We start from the raw sequence: 14,925 nt of genomic DNA on the forward strand, positions 1-14,925 counted from the left end.
AATAAATTTAATCATGATTTGTTTTAATTCCTGAACCGAAAACGAATATTTCATAATTTTTTTATCAATTTTTTTTGAAGCATTGAACACAGTTTGATGTGCTTCGACGAAAAAAAAGGTCCAAGTTTCTCCTATCTTTTCTTGATTTTGTTCGAATAATGGATAAATTTTGCTCTGATTTGTCCGAGTAATGTTCGGTGTTTGTAATTGGAAATTTCAAATTGAATGCATGATTTTTTACCATTTTTTTTAATTGCCTTTATTGAAAAAAAAATCGATTTCAATATTGTGCAGGTTGGCTAACCACCAGAGATCACCCACCGCGCCGGGCCTCTCGTTGCGGTCTACCTGGTAGGCTGTCGTGTCACTACTGGCGTAGATACTCAACCCGGCTGTGGGAGAAAATGCTGATACACCAATACATCCTTCCCTTATCCCACACATCCCCCTTTCTCTCAGGAGTAAAAACTGTCACAACATGTTTTGTTGGAATTTTTTCTTTTAAATGATGCAATTTAAAGCAATAATTCAACAAAAATATATGTTCACAAATTTCTTTACTCTGAATGCATTAGTTGGCCCATCGTGCCTAGCAGTTTGTATAAGAATAGCCAATACTACTCTTTTCATTTACGGAAAAAAAAAATCAAAGGCTCATGATAATTGCATCAAATGTTTTTTTATCCATCAAATCCGGAACTGCGGCTTGGAACCATTTATCAGAGCTCCCTGTTTTATGAATCAAATCAAAACATTGATGATCACAGTTCGAAGATCGACTACAAGAATAATGGATTCGCGGAACGGGTATGCATGATGGCAACCGAGCGTGGAATATAGGCTGATGTCAGGGTGTTTTGTAGCACGACAAGTAGGTTCCGGGTTAAGCACAATAGTTTGAAGATCTGTCCGAATTTGTGATAAGAAACTAAATAATATCCTGATCGGAGAGAAATTTCTCATTAAGTCTAAGCTCCCGCCAAATAGCAAGGAAATTTGTCTATTGTAATTTCGGCATTCTTGCAATCCGGATCATGATCTGATGACTTTTAATAACTCCCGAAAGAAAAGCATTATCAGATGTAGAGTGAGAGAAATAATTATTTGTAGTGAATTTCAAAGCGCCATGGCGCGCCAGTATGATATACCAATGCGTTGTATTGCTTTCTTATTGGAACGTAGAACGCAAAGCGACGCATTGTCGCCTTAACATGACATCAACCTTATTTTCCATATCACTAAACAACCACAATCATCGGGTCAAGTTGATGTGCGGCCGCAAGCATTATCGACTCAATAGAACAAGTCAAGACTCAATACTCCCTCTCACACCAACTAAGCTTATTGGTGGTTGAAATACCAATGACATTAGCAACAGCACACACAGCAGTCGGTTCGAGCGAATGTGTGCGGTTTCCCTCTCTTCCCGCATGATTGGCTAAACAAACACGCGGTGCGATTGTGTGAACGCATCAGAGCAATCGGGACGGGTTGCCGTGTCTTCTATCAATTTCTCTCCCGTTTTCTTATCTAAACGACTCCACTACTCGCCAATCCCGCTCCAACAAGCGAGCGGTGCAATTACAAATCTCTCTCGTTCTTAGCATAAGAAATTCCACACACACCATCGGGAAGCAGATTTAAGTACCACGTGGCTTTTTTTATACTCTTTCGACTTCGCCTTGAAAATATGGACAGGATTGCCAGTTGTGTTTTTCTAATCTTATTTTTTTGTATTTACAACTTTTTTTTTAAATCTCATGCTACATTCTGAAAATACGTGTATATCTTGTACATGTAATCTGAGCAAATAGAAATGCCGACAAACGATTATTAAACAACGTATTTTAATACTTTATCCTACATGATTTTAACCGAGATTTCATCTACTATTTTATTCAATTGGCTTCGTTTTCTTGGAATGATTTTAGAATTGAATGATATTATCACTCAAGCATCCAACTACTTTGTTGTAGTATTGTTCCCCACCAATACTCTATTTTAGTTAAATTCAAACCAAGTTTGACATACTGATTTACTTTTTCAATAAATAATCCTTTCGACGCCAAGGGGTTTCAATAGAAAGTTATTTGATCCGTCAAATTTCAGAACCAGCCATATTGATGGCTTCGTTGCGTTTTTTTTTAATCCATAGAACAGCTGAGACCTCAGCTTGCCTTTTCATTTTAGCACACTGCTAGTTTGTTAACTAAGGTAACGAGGTAATCACCCCACATCACCGCTCCAATAGCCTACTAACTGTAAAAGTCAGATAACTAAGTATATTAATGAACTAGTTTGAGATCGCTTTCCATTTTTCAAGCTTCTAACACATGAGCTACTCATTTTATCTGTTTTTTTTTTCTTATAATCTAGCTGTCTCCAAAATTCGCTGTTTTCTTTTACTTTAAAATGCAGCTTTTTTTTACTTTAAAATTGCAGCAATTTTGTATAGGCTCTGATGTTCCTCAATGGATTTGTTACTGTCTTTAAACTAGAAATTTTGCAACTTTTGCAGTTATTATCTCATTGGAATCAATCGGTTATTTTTTCATGTACAGATTTTATATCCATGCATATAGAAGCACAGGGCAGTCTTCTCAATTCGCATTCTCACCATTAGAGTAATCCTCTTAACGCTCTCTTACGTTATCAATTGGAATCACTAAACTCACAATCTTCAGGCTATCCTCTCATCAAACCTTCATCTATAATGGGGCTTATTCTCTCAACACGCTGTTTTTCTACACGGGGTCCTTTCAACTCGACATCATTAGGCATTCTCCTCTCAGCTAGCCTTTTCCCCCTTTTTTATAAAGCTATCCTCATAACGCGCTATTTTGCTATTAGGGCGGTCCTTTCAACACGCAATCTCAAGGCTGTTCTCTCAACTAGCCTTTTTTTCACAGCTGTCCTCTCAATACCCTGTTTTTCTTTCAGTACGCTCCTCTCAACACGCGATCTCAAGGCTGTTCTTTCAACTCGCCTTTTTCACAGCTGTCCACTTAACACGCTGTTTTTTTTTCAATGCGGTCCTCTCAACACGCAATCTCAAGGCTGTCCTCTCAACTCGCTTTATAGCTGTTCTATCAACACGCTGTATTTGTTTCAATGCGGTCCTCTCAACACGCAACCTAAAGGCTGTCCTCTCAACTCGCCTTTTTCACAGCTGTCCTCTCAACACGCTGTTTTTCTATTAATGCGGTCCTCTCAACACGCAATCACTAGGCTGTCCTCTCAACTCGCCTTTTTCACAGCTGTCCTCTCAACACGCTGTTTTTGTATCAATGCGGTCCTCTCAACACGCAATCTCTAGGCTGTCCTCTCAACTCGCCTTTTTCACAGCTGTCCTCTCAATACGCTGTTTTTATTTCAATGCGGTCCTCTGAACACGCAATATTAAGGCTGTCCTCTCAACTCGCCTTTTCGGGTCGCTTAAATTTAATCTTAATTACCTCACTTAATTACATCATTTCCAAAAATGTTTCATTAAACGAATAATCACTAGATATATGATTCTGGCAACACTGATCTTTTTCGCTCCACGCAAACTTTAACAGATATTTTTTTCCCGGTGGGTGATCTCTGCAGTAGATTCCTTTGTTTTTAAATCAAAGCATATCTTTCCAAAACAATACATACCGATCACTTTTAGAACCCTGTGTGGTGAAGAAAAAAAAACGCTTAGGTCCTGTCACGGTCGCCAAATGTGCAGGTTGGCTAACCACCAGAGATCACCCACCGCGCCGGGCCTCTCGTTGCGGCCTACCTGGTAGGCTGTCGTGTCACTACTGGCGTAGATACTCAACCCGGCTGTGGGAGAAAATGCTGATACACCAATACATCCTTCCCTTATCCCACACAAATATAAATCAAAACCTCATAAAATCTGCTAGCTAGCCTATCTTTTCACGTTTACTTCATGCCTATACTTGGTGCTTATTCTTGTTATAATGAAAATAAAACAATTCATGTGGTAACTATGACAACTATGGTACCGCACTATGACACATTGTCAGTGTTCGGCATCGCTAACTAAAAAATTAGCGCCGCTAATTAAATCGCTAACTCATTCAAAGTTAGCGATCGCTAATTAATTTCGCTAAATGTGTCAAAAAAGTTATCGCTTTAAGCTTAAAGCGCTAATCGCTAACTGTTGACCAAAATTGAGGCCGGGACAAATATCAAATTCTTCTTTCGACACACCCTTCCCCCCTTCGATTTTTCCAAATCCTCAAGTGGGAATAAATAAAGTTTCAAAAATTTGATTTTTGATAATTTGATAATTGTATGAACAAAAACCAAAACTGTTAAAGATGGAAATTTTATCACCTCTCTGTGTTTTACAAATAAAAAAAAATGAATTTTCAATGAATTACAAGAGCAAAATAACAAAATGTGGAAGATGGAAGCTATAATATTTCTTTTTAATTTAAAGTTTGGTTGAAAATTCACTCGATTTATCGGTTATGTGCAAAGAAGATTGTATGTAATTTCGTTGCAAACAATCTTTTGTGCAATTCATTCTTTTTTGTTGTTTTTTAGCATTATTTTACATTATCCTCATTTATAATCTTTAACCAGTTTTCTCCTTTTTCAAACTTGTAAGAGCATTGTCAAACCTGAAAATTTATACAATTTTTATAACAACTTAAAACGAAGGCTACTAATAATTCCTTTCTTAGCAACTTAACAATATCAATTCATTCTATGGTGATTTTATATTATTTTTACATGAACTGATCTGTAAAATCTCTAAAAAACCGTATTATGATAAGTAAATATCTCAATCCCTTTAAAACGAATGCTGATAAAGGGATGTTAAAAATTATTTTATATTGTTCAACACCCTTTATTGGACACTCAATACATATATTTCCTCCAACTCGAGTACGCAATCCTGCAGTAAATCCAATTAAGCAATCAGAAGATGCCTAAGGTCACCTTAACTTGGCTGCTTTAAATTTACTTGCCAGCTGATGCATGATTAATGACAAAAAAAATTCTATCACTTATAATTCGAGAGATTGATACAAATATATGGGAGTTAGCGGTCTTCAATTAGCGGAACCAAAAAATAGCGGAACTTTTTAATTCGCTAGATCAATCAAAACTTAGCGGCAAAATTAAACCGCTAACGAAAAGTTAGCGGACTAACTAGCGATTAGTGGACTAGCGCTTTCGTGCCGAACACTGCACATTGTTATACAAGCAAGCGGACAAACTTATATTAATTGGAGTTTTGGTTTTATCACCGCAATGTTTGCACTTCGAAATTATCGACGTTTTCCGGTGAATCTCAATAATAATCAAACAAAATTTATTAGTTATCTATACGTTTCGAGCTATACTCGAGGAGTAGCTTTGATTATTAAACTCACCTAAAAACTTCGATAATTTCAAAATACAAACATATATTGAAATGTTTTCTACAATTCGACTGTCATTTCTTTTGGTTTCGATCGTAAGATCATAAGATTTCACGATGACATTTTAGAAGTGGCTCATATGTTTATTGAAAAAATGGGGAAAATTATACATGTATTTGAGCGGAACTCTGGCCCCTATCCTTTCAGTGGCAGTGACTATTTCTTGAACACTTCTAGCCAGCTCTAATTTAAAAAAAACAGCATGTTTGAAAAGTCAGGACAATAAAGGTAACCCAATTTCAAAGTCAAAGACGGGGGACCTAGAAAGCTGATCTGCTCGTTTTAAAAAAAACTTTCCATCAAGGGTAGGTCCAAAAAATGACACTGGTTGAATTTTCAAAAAGCTCCAAATCTTGAGATCGGAACCGAACTTTTCAGAACTTGTTAAAATATACAGGTAAAACTTAAAAAATCAGCCGGACCTAAATGATCTCTTCCGAAAATTGTGGTTATTTCATTTTTTCTGATTTCCTTAAATTTCTCAAGCTTTATCTTCTTATTAGTGACTCTGAAGCCTCTTAACACTGTATTTTCATAGAGATTAACGTTTTCATCAATCTGTACGTAGAAGTTTTTTGTAATCAGTGATCTTAAATTTGCCTTATTACTTTTTTTTCATACATATACGGATAAATAAAATTCGACAAATGATAGGTTGAAGGAACGTTTAAAATCACTTACGAGGTGGTCCACCGGTCGCCGCGTGTGTTTGATTCCCCAGAGGCCTCGTGCATACTGGCTGCCCAAATATTTAACCTGAAGGAAGAAAAGAGAAAAATAATCAAAAATAAATCGTTTGCAGTCTTCTAACCTGTATCATCGAAAGCAAAAGTCGAAACATCATCACTCATTAATCCGGTATCGTTCGAATCGTGCCATAAAGTTGCATTCAGCGAAAATATACAATAATATTTAATTGATCGTAAATAAACGCCATACATAACATATTTATGCGTCCATCATCTGCACTCGCTGCGAGCAAAGTTCAGTGATCATTTCATTTGGCTGATGGATTTTCGGAGTTAACGAAAATTGAGGAGAAAAAACACGATCGTCTGCCAAATGAATGAATAAAAACAAAAGAGCTTACACTTTCCTTTTCTTCTGGTCTGCGTCGTGTTAGGAAATTGGCAGTGACTTGCTGCCTTGCCCGGTCAAAATATGATTGAGTAATTGGGGGAAGTGAATTAATCTTCTCGCGATATACGATGGTATGTAGGGTAAGTGAGCCCTATTTTGGCATGGTCCTTTTCTTGGCATGCCAACATATTTTTTCATGTTTTTCAGGTCCAAATTGAGCTTGAAAAATTTTGAATATATTTTCATTGCGAAGAGAATAATTTGTTTCAAATCTGTGCATACCGATTTTTTGATTCTTTGTACTTTAATAAAGAAGTTAATTTTTTTTCGATCTGCATCCGTGGAAATTATGTTGGAAATCATCGTATGAAAATCAGATGAACTCACCTTTCTAGTGCAACTGTTAAATTCACATGCGATTTCAAACGCGGACATTCATTTGAAAAATTTGCAATAAATACTCATGCTTACAGTTAAACTCGGCAAAAAATCAAAAAATACTAGAAAGACCAAAGAGTGAATATTTATTGAGGTTTTAAATAAAAATTTAAAACTAATTTTGTTCCTTTTCTTGGCATGCAACTTCAATCGAAATACACCACCAGTGTTGGAAGCTGGAAAAAATACATGTTAATTAAAGAGGTATTTTTGGGCTGATGTTTTCCCCAAAACTTCATTTAAAACTACGCAAAAATGTTTTCATACTAATTGGGTTGTATGATAAGACCGTTTCTATCAACTTAAGCTTTGAAATAAGTTGGAGAACATAAGTGATTCGACTAACTAAAAGTCATATCCAAGCATTGAAAATGCAAAAATCGCTATTTGGGAACCATGAATCGAAGGTACATTGGTATGCGTGCGTACAGCATTTGCATTGCAGTCTACCGAGCAAAAGCCACGTGGTCTCCTACAGAACACAGTGGTTTGAAATATATAAAAAAAAAACTAAGTGAAATTAAGCATATCACAAGACTTAAGATGTTTTTCTTATCCAAAAATTGCCAGATCGATGGCAATTTATGACTTTAGTATATAAAATACACAATTAATTGAGTTTTGGAATCGTTTTCTATTGCTTGGGAACCATATACTCAGAATTTATTTTATAGATTTTTGTTCTAATTTTTTTCTTGCAAACAGAAGCTGGAAGTTCAGGAAAATATCGTTTTCTTTCCAATTATTCCTTAAAATATGTAAGTCGATTTAAAAAATGTTTTAGCAAGGTTTACATTATAACATCTTTTTCGCGTATCAATCCACTGCGCAACGCCCCGGGCATTAGAGATGGCTCTTGCCAGAAGCTCATAATCTCAGCTAACAAATTCAAAAGGGCAAAATTTTAAAATACCATTCAAGGAATTTTTCAATTTCTTACTTTATGGAGCCAAACTCCACAATATGAAGACAGTTGTTTAGTAGTGAAAATAATCCTATGTGTCGCAATCGCATTGCGGAATTTCTGGACTTCGGACTTTTTGAAATGAAAGACTTATTTTGTGCTTCCCTTCCAACCAAGTTCATCAATGTTTTCAAAAGCCTTTTTGTTGTATGAGTGGCGCCCGGTGTTCCATCGTCGCATAGAACTTTACGCTCATCTGACGTCATTCTGTCAGTGGCCTTATATTCAGAATAGCCAACGATTCTGTTAACTGTCAATTGAGCCTTGTTGGTAAAGATCTATTGCACTCTGCTGGAGGCCAAGAATCGGATCATAGAAACGGAAAACAATTGGTACGGCGGCCAAGTAATTGGAGCACCACAGTGAGTACTTTGCATGCATTTTGCTCACATTAATGAAAGTTCCATAGAGAACACATATTTTTGTTGAACTCTAAGCAAGTTAGCAAGTAAATTCTTCAAAGGATGTTCTATGGTACACTCAACAGGAAGGTTGGAATGATGAAAAAAAGGGTAAACCATGCCTTAGGTGCCAAGGTCGGGTACATTTACCCTATATATTGTTTATCTGATGTCGGTATTTAAGATCTCGCATTTGATTTGCCCTCAGCACTGTGTCATAAATATTTGATCATTTTAATTTTCATTTGAAAAGTGGACTGGGTGTTTACATGACGAAACTTTAATGATATTTAGTTTGTGATTTAACCATACGAAAGAAAGTCCCTAAAGACGTCGCAAATTTATTCTAGGTATTGAATCTTATGTAATGTAAGGAGTGAAAGTATCCCACAATCGCTGGCGTAGCTGAGCGAATCATGTTCCACATCGCCAATGGTTGCTACTCCGAGATTGATCGAGGTCATCAGCTTTGTGCAAAGTCCAAAAGAATGGTGCTTGGGGTTAGCAGTACATTCTCAATGTACAAAACTCAGGCTCTCTCTTTTAAACATGATCAATAACGATGCCGGCCACGTCCTAGTAGTCAATGGGGAATGAAGCAATAATTGTTAGTAAGAAACTCTTTTGGTCCAACTAGCAAACCCTCGTGCCTGCATACTCCAAAATAATAATTTTGAAATAGGCATAAGCAGAAATAAGTAGTTACACTAGCTATGGGAACCGTCTATACGTCTGCGAATCCATATTCAAGTATTCAAGGAAAGGACTGTGTTATTAAGACGAGAAAGATAAAGATCAGGATCCATTTTGGTAAATGGTGCAATCATGTTGTCCTAAACCTCCTAAGCTACTAGAAATTTTATGAAGCTTCAAAAATTTTTTTATGGAACATATTAAGAAATGTATTGAATGGGTGTTATTACCAATCATATTTATTCAACACATAAAATAAACCCTTTAATGCATGACTTTTTTGAAATGAGTACTGCAAACGAATTCACAAAACTCTTCCAAACATTGTGCATTAGTTGCAGGAAGATGTTTGTGATTCAATGAGAATAAAAATTTTGTTTAAATTTCCAAATCTGAAGAAATAACTTTCAAAAACAACTTTTTCCAATAAAAAAAATCTGATTTTTGCATTTTTCTGCACATTTTCTTCGATATCTCACTCATACATTTAAATATCGTGATGAAAATACCATGAATAAATTTTTTAATCTCTAGAATATGTTTGTGAACATATGACCCATAAAATTTTCATGCGTTTTCGAGATATTTGGATTTTAGTTAGTGTTGTTTCAAAACAACATTATGCATTCAAGGGTTAATAAGTTATTGAAGTTTCCTTCTAATAATGTCATTCAAGTTCAAACCTCAGACAAACTAGCTCTTGACCCTAGTGGTGTTCCTTTATAAAACAAAGAGTTTACAAAATGGCTATTCATATTTGAAAATAAAAAAATAATCAAACTGAAACATACTACATGTTTTGTATAACGCCGAAAAATATTTCAATTATTGTTCTTCATGATATTTGCCATTGTGGAAATTCGTTTTACATTTTGTTAATTTATGCCAAATTGTGCAACTTCAGTTTCATATTTGGCAACAGATAAATTTTCTCAATGAAAATCGTTGCGAATATGATAATATTTTTTATTTGCACTGATGATTAGAAAAAAAAACATTAAAAATTGTGTAATGGTGAAAACTTTCCTTGAATTGTTTTTTTTTTTTAAATTTTATTATGGTGAACCTAAAATCTTTGGCTTTTTTGAGAAATCTAAAAAATAATATAGTTTATAAAAGTTCTTAATTAAACTTAAGTATGAATTGCTGAATGCTGAATATCAACATGAATTCTTTATCGGAATTTCGATGCTTAATTTTCAATACATATACCGTCGTGAGGGGTGAGTATGAGCCAAAATGAAAAATGTTTGTTTTTGAAATATTTTCATAAGTATCAGATATATCATTTACAAATTTTTACACATGATAGCCGGCATAAAGGGTGATACGGTCAAAATTTGGTCAAGAGAAAACGCGTATAGATCGATCGGTGAAATCGTTTATTCAAAAAAATCAAATTGAATATCTTTTTCAAGTTTAATTTGTATAAAATTCAACTGAAGAGTGAATTTCAAAATCAAAATAGGAGCAACATTCTACACACACACACACCTTCAAAATGAGGGGTGTTCAGGTTTTTTAAATACAAAATTGAAAGAAATACGTCAAGTTGATATTGACCAAATTTTGACCGTATCACCCTTTATCATTTCTTCTTTTGCTTTAAAAATTTTGTTTCAATTCTAAAAATCGTCCAAATTCAGTGTAATAATGACAAACAAACTATATTCCACTAATTTGTCATGTGTAAACTATCACCAGCAAATTTCAGCGTTTATTAGAATCTCCTTAACCAGAATGAATGTTTGGATATGGTTGAATACATTAAGAGTTATTCCAATTTTTTGAAGCAGTGTCCAAAATGTAGGGGAGAGTGGGGTAACGTGGGCCACTTTTAATATCTCAGATGTGTGTTGAGATAAAAATCTCAAACCAACTGTTATCGTCGTCGCTTTGCGTTAGCAAATTTTTCTATATGTTGTTGACTAAAATACGAATCATATGCTTTTTTTATTTATCAAGTCTTAAAAAGTTAGAAAAATTTACTTATATAATTAAAAAAGCACAAGCTATTTGCTTCGATGGGGAATCTAAAGTTCATAACAAAAATATGCTCATACGCGTATGATCTTAGTTTTGTCATGTTCTTTCACGTGGAAAAGGAATTTTTGATGAAACATCAATAAGTCACACAAACGCAACCAATTTGTAAATCATAGCTTGTGGGGAATCGTGGGCCCCACATCTTGGGCCAACTATAATTTTATGTATTTATACACATTTAAAACTAAATATACTTTATTACTATCTGTAAAGTTTTCTTATGAAAAATGAAGAGTTTTGAAAAATATTTTGTCCATCCTTCATAAAGAATTTCGCCAAGCAAGTTTTTTGAATCTATTCGATCATACACATGTCTCTTTCTTATTTCTTCATCTGAAATTGCATTAAAATAACGAATTTTAAAATTTCAGTTTTGGGTCAATTCATAAACTTTGCATGTTATTTGGTCAATTTAGATATGGTGGCCCACGATTCCCCACCATTTTTCATAATCGAAAAAATATTGCTGTTTTTAAAACAGTCAGAACTTGGGGAAAATAACTTTATTAAAGAAAAACACCTAATGGTACCTTAAAAATGTAGAAAACCAAAACCTTTTTTTTTAAATTCATCTTTTATAATGAGAAAGTTATGGAACAAAGAAAAGAAGTGGCCCATGATTCCCCACTCTCCCATACAAATGGGAGTGAAAATTGGCCAATCTAAGATCGTGGTTTCCACAGCCTTGAACTTACTTTTTTTATACAACTTTTTTTTTAAATGTCTCCCTTCGAACTCAACACATATCACGCAAACTTTAGACGTTGCTTTTTCGTCCCATGAAGCGAATATGAAGCGAGATAAGTGCTTCGGACTTATAAAGGAAAAAGCATGTCTTCAGCGACAAATCTATAGAAGCCTCATTCCCCAGCACTGTTAAAACATTGATAGAAAGTCTGTAGGAAAATTAGAAAGAAAAATTGATTTTTGGTTTAAAAAAGTGGTATCTTTCCAACAAGTATGGGATCACTGCTAAGGTACATTTCGTATGCGCCGAATTGGACTAAAAAAAAATGAAGATTTTGAATGAGTATTTTATCACCACTAAATAAGCCATTTTTGTAGAAGGTTCTGCGAAGCGAAGGAAGAAGTTCAATGTTCAATATCTCAGCCGAAATCAGCATTACAGCCGAGGAAATTGCAAACAGTGATAGAAAAAAAATAAAACTGAAAAAAACGAACAAGAAAGATATCAAGCGTAAGAAAGGAAAATCCAAATAATGGTAAAAATGTTTTAACAATCAGCTTTTATTTCTATAGAATAAGGATAAGTAGAAGATGATAAATGTATGTTTCGAGAAAATTGTTTTTTTAGATAAATTAATAAAAGCAACGACCAGAGAAATAAAACTTAAAGTTGCAATAAGTTGGGTAGGAAATGTCGTAGAATGTTGGAATTTTTGTACAAAACGTGTGATTTGAATGCCTCAACAAATATTCTGAACATCCTATTCGTGTAAATCCTCATCTAATAAAGTTAAGTATAAAAAACTATCTTTTAAATAACTTTCAAAATAAAACCTTTATAACTATGCTCTGAAAAGAGTTATAGTTTTATTGTATTGAACAAAGTTTCATATTTTTACGTACTCTACAACTTTGCAGTATAAAGTAAAGCTCAAACTATTGAAATAAAAAAGATAAAAATTTAAAATTTTTGGTAGTGGACTTTGACTAGCTTTTGATGCTTTCAAGTTATGAAACATGTTTAAAGGAGCAAATGTTCTAAAGACACTTAAGAAATAAGATGAAAAACAGAGGCGCTAGGAAAAAAATTCCCACGGTGTGTTTCGTAGAAGGACTTAAAGAAAAAAATACAGTAACGCTATTTTTTGCATGGGTAGAAAGTAAAGCTTCTTCCGGTTCATTTTCACCGAAAATTAAAATATTTTGTCGGTGACCCCCCATACAAAATATTTTTTTGAAAATTTTCTATTTGAAATCTTCAAAAAATAAATATATTTTTGGTCAATACTGATGTTATGAAATCGCTTGGTACATCTTTGTACCTGAAAATGATCACATTTTCATATGTGATGAAAGAAATTAGAGAAACATGAACTATCAAAGAACGAAAGAACATAAGCCGTAAATATCATGAAAATTTCGAAAAAGATACAACGGCTCACCGACAGGACTTGAACCTGCAATCTCCGCTTCGGTACAACGGCGCGTTAGCGAATTCCACCACGGTGAACGTGATGGAACCGGCGAACACGAGCAATCGAGCTCTGCCGATCAACTGCTGGACCTTCTATCGAAACACCATGTATATCCCGCATGTGATCTTTCCCTCTATTGATCTCTCTTGTTTCTCTAACCCCACCCATCGACTGTGAATATTTTTGGTGTTTTAAAATTTCAGAGGAGCTAATTCTCTAAGTTTTAACTTTTAATACTTTTAAATGTCATGTCAACAATGTCATTAAAAACTTTGAAAAATTTTCAAATTTTTTTAAACTAGTTACAGAGCTGTTTAATATAAAAAATGCTTAAAAAGTATCTTCGTATCCTTAAATTTTTTTTAAAAATTGGCTGGCAAATCCTGTTAGTAGTCTGAGAGGGTCAAATTATCTGAAATTATTAGAATTATCTAAAATAATAAGAATCCATTTGAATCCATAATTTTTAGATTTTTTGATTATGGCAACACTGGAGGAAATTTTTTTGAAAAAGCTCAATGATTAAGAAAATTAGTAAACACTAGGAACCGCTATAACGTTTTTATGATAACTCTTATCGTAATGCGATCAGGAGTAGAAACGTTTGCCTTAATTTAAGCTTTGAAAAAAATATAACGATAAGGAATATTGGAAAGTTAACGATACGTTAAAAAACATCTTTGATGAGAAATCCGTTTTTATACTTCTCCTGAGTTAAATGTCTCAAAATTCCAATCGCACTTCAGACTCAATGCAAATCGCTACAGCAGTTCAATCTAGCTTAAATTTTGCTTGTTTCTGTCTTTTGATACAATTATCATTATAAGCCTGGAGTTTGCTTTAACCTTTTTATTTTTATTATTTTCTAGCCCAAGTTTTGTAACCCTACTGCACTCTGTGATTCTTCCATTTTATTCAAAGAGCTAGCATTACTGTTAAGATTAAATAATCTTAGCTTCCACGATTTCCAACCCACTATATTATTTAAATCATCTCTTAAATTCATTGATTTAAATTAAGTTTTACAGTTTTTTGGAAATAAATTTATTTAATGGATGAATCTAGTCTAAAACTGTGATAAATTTGGATTTTTTCTAAAAAAAATGTATTTTAATCCTTTTGTCGATTTTACATGTACAAAAATTATCAGTATTGTTGGAAAAAGTGAATTGCAGATTATCGATGGCAAACTAGCCTGCAGCGCGTCAGATTCATCATATTTTGTTCATGCCTCACTTATTTTAATTATTCTACTGTACACTGAAGGTCCCTTTATTAATAAAAAGAACCATAATGAAGCATTTATGTTACAGTAAAACAATCATAACTTCTACAATTGTATACCAATTATGGCAAAAAGTATAGAAATCATTGATTTGAATAAACCCTAGAAATCCATAAAAACAAAAAAAAAATAAAACGCATAAATCAGGTCCAAAACCGTCGATAAAATAGAAATTTCTCTAAAAAAAAATAGTTTTTCATCGTTTTGATGATCATGAATATGAAAATATCGGCAGTAATTCAATTCTTAAGTAAAAATGAAGTTCAAATGATTAATAGAAAATTTGTTCACCATCAATATGAGAAAAAGAAATTTAAAATAGATGTTATGTAGCGGAAGATAAGCAGATTTCAGTGCAAGTACTTTAACTCTTAACAAAATTTTATTGAAAACTGATCTTCTTAGATATGTTTAAATCTAATATTTA

The 14,925-nt window shown here is 33.8% G+C and overlaps 1 protein-coding gene across 1 annotated transcript in view; it reads right to left on the reverse strand.

The window, feature by feature from the left end:
• LOC129754498 (uncharacterized) overlaps window positions 1-14,925 on the reverse strand; it is a 59,424-nt gene that overhangs the window by 3,093 nt on the left and 41,406 nt on the right. Inside the window, exon 3 of the mRNA XM_055750610.1 lies at window positions 6,111-6,185. Coding sequence (XP_055606585.1) covers window positions 6,111-6,185 — 75 coding nt within the window. The remainder of the gene's footprint in view (window positions 1-6,110; window positions 6,186-14,925) is intronic.

Source organism: Uranotaenia lowii, chromosome 3 (genome assembly GCF_029784155.1).
Source record: "Uranotaenia lowii strain MFRU-FL chromosome 3, ASM2978415v1, whole genome shotgun sequence".
Lineage (NCBI taxonomy): Eukaryota > Metazoa > Arthropoda > Insecta > Diptera > Culicidae > Uranotaenia > Uranotaenia lowii.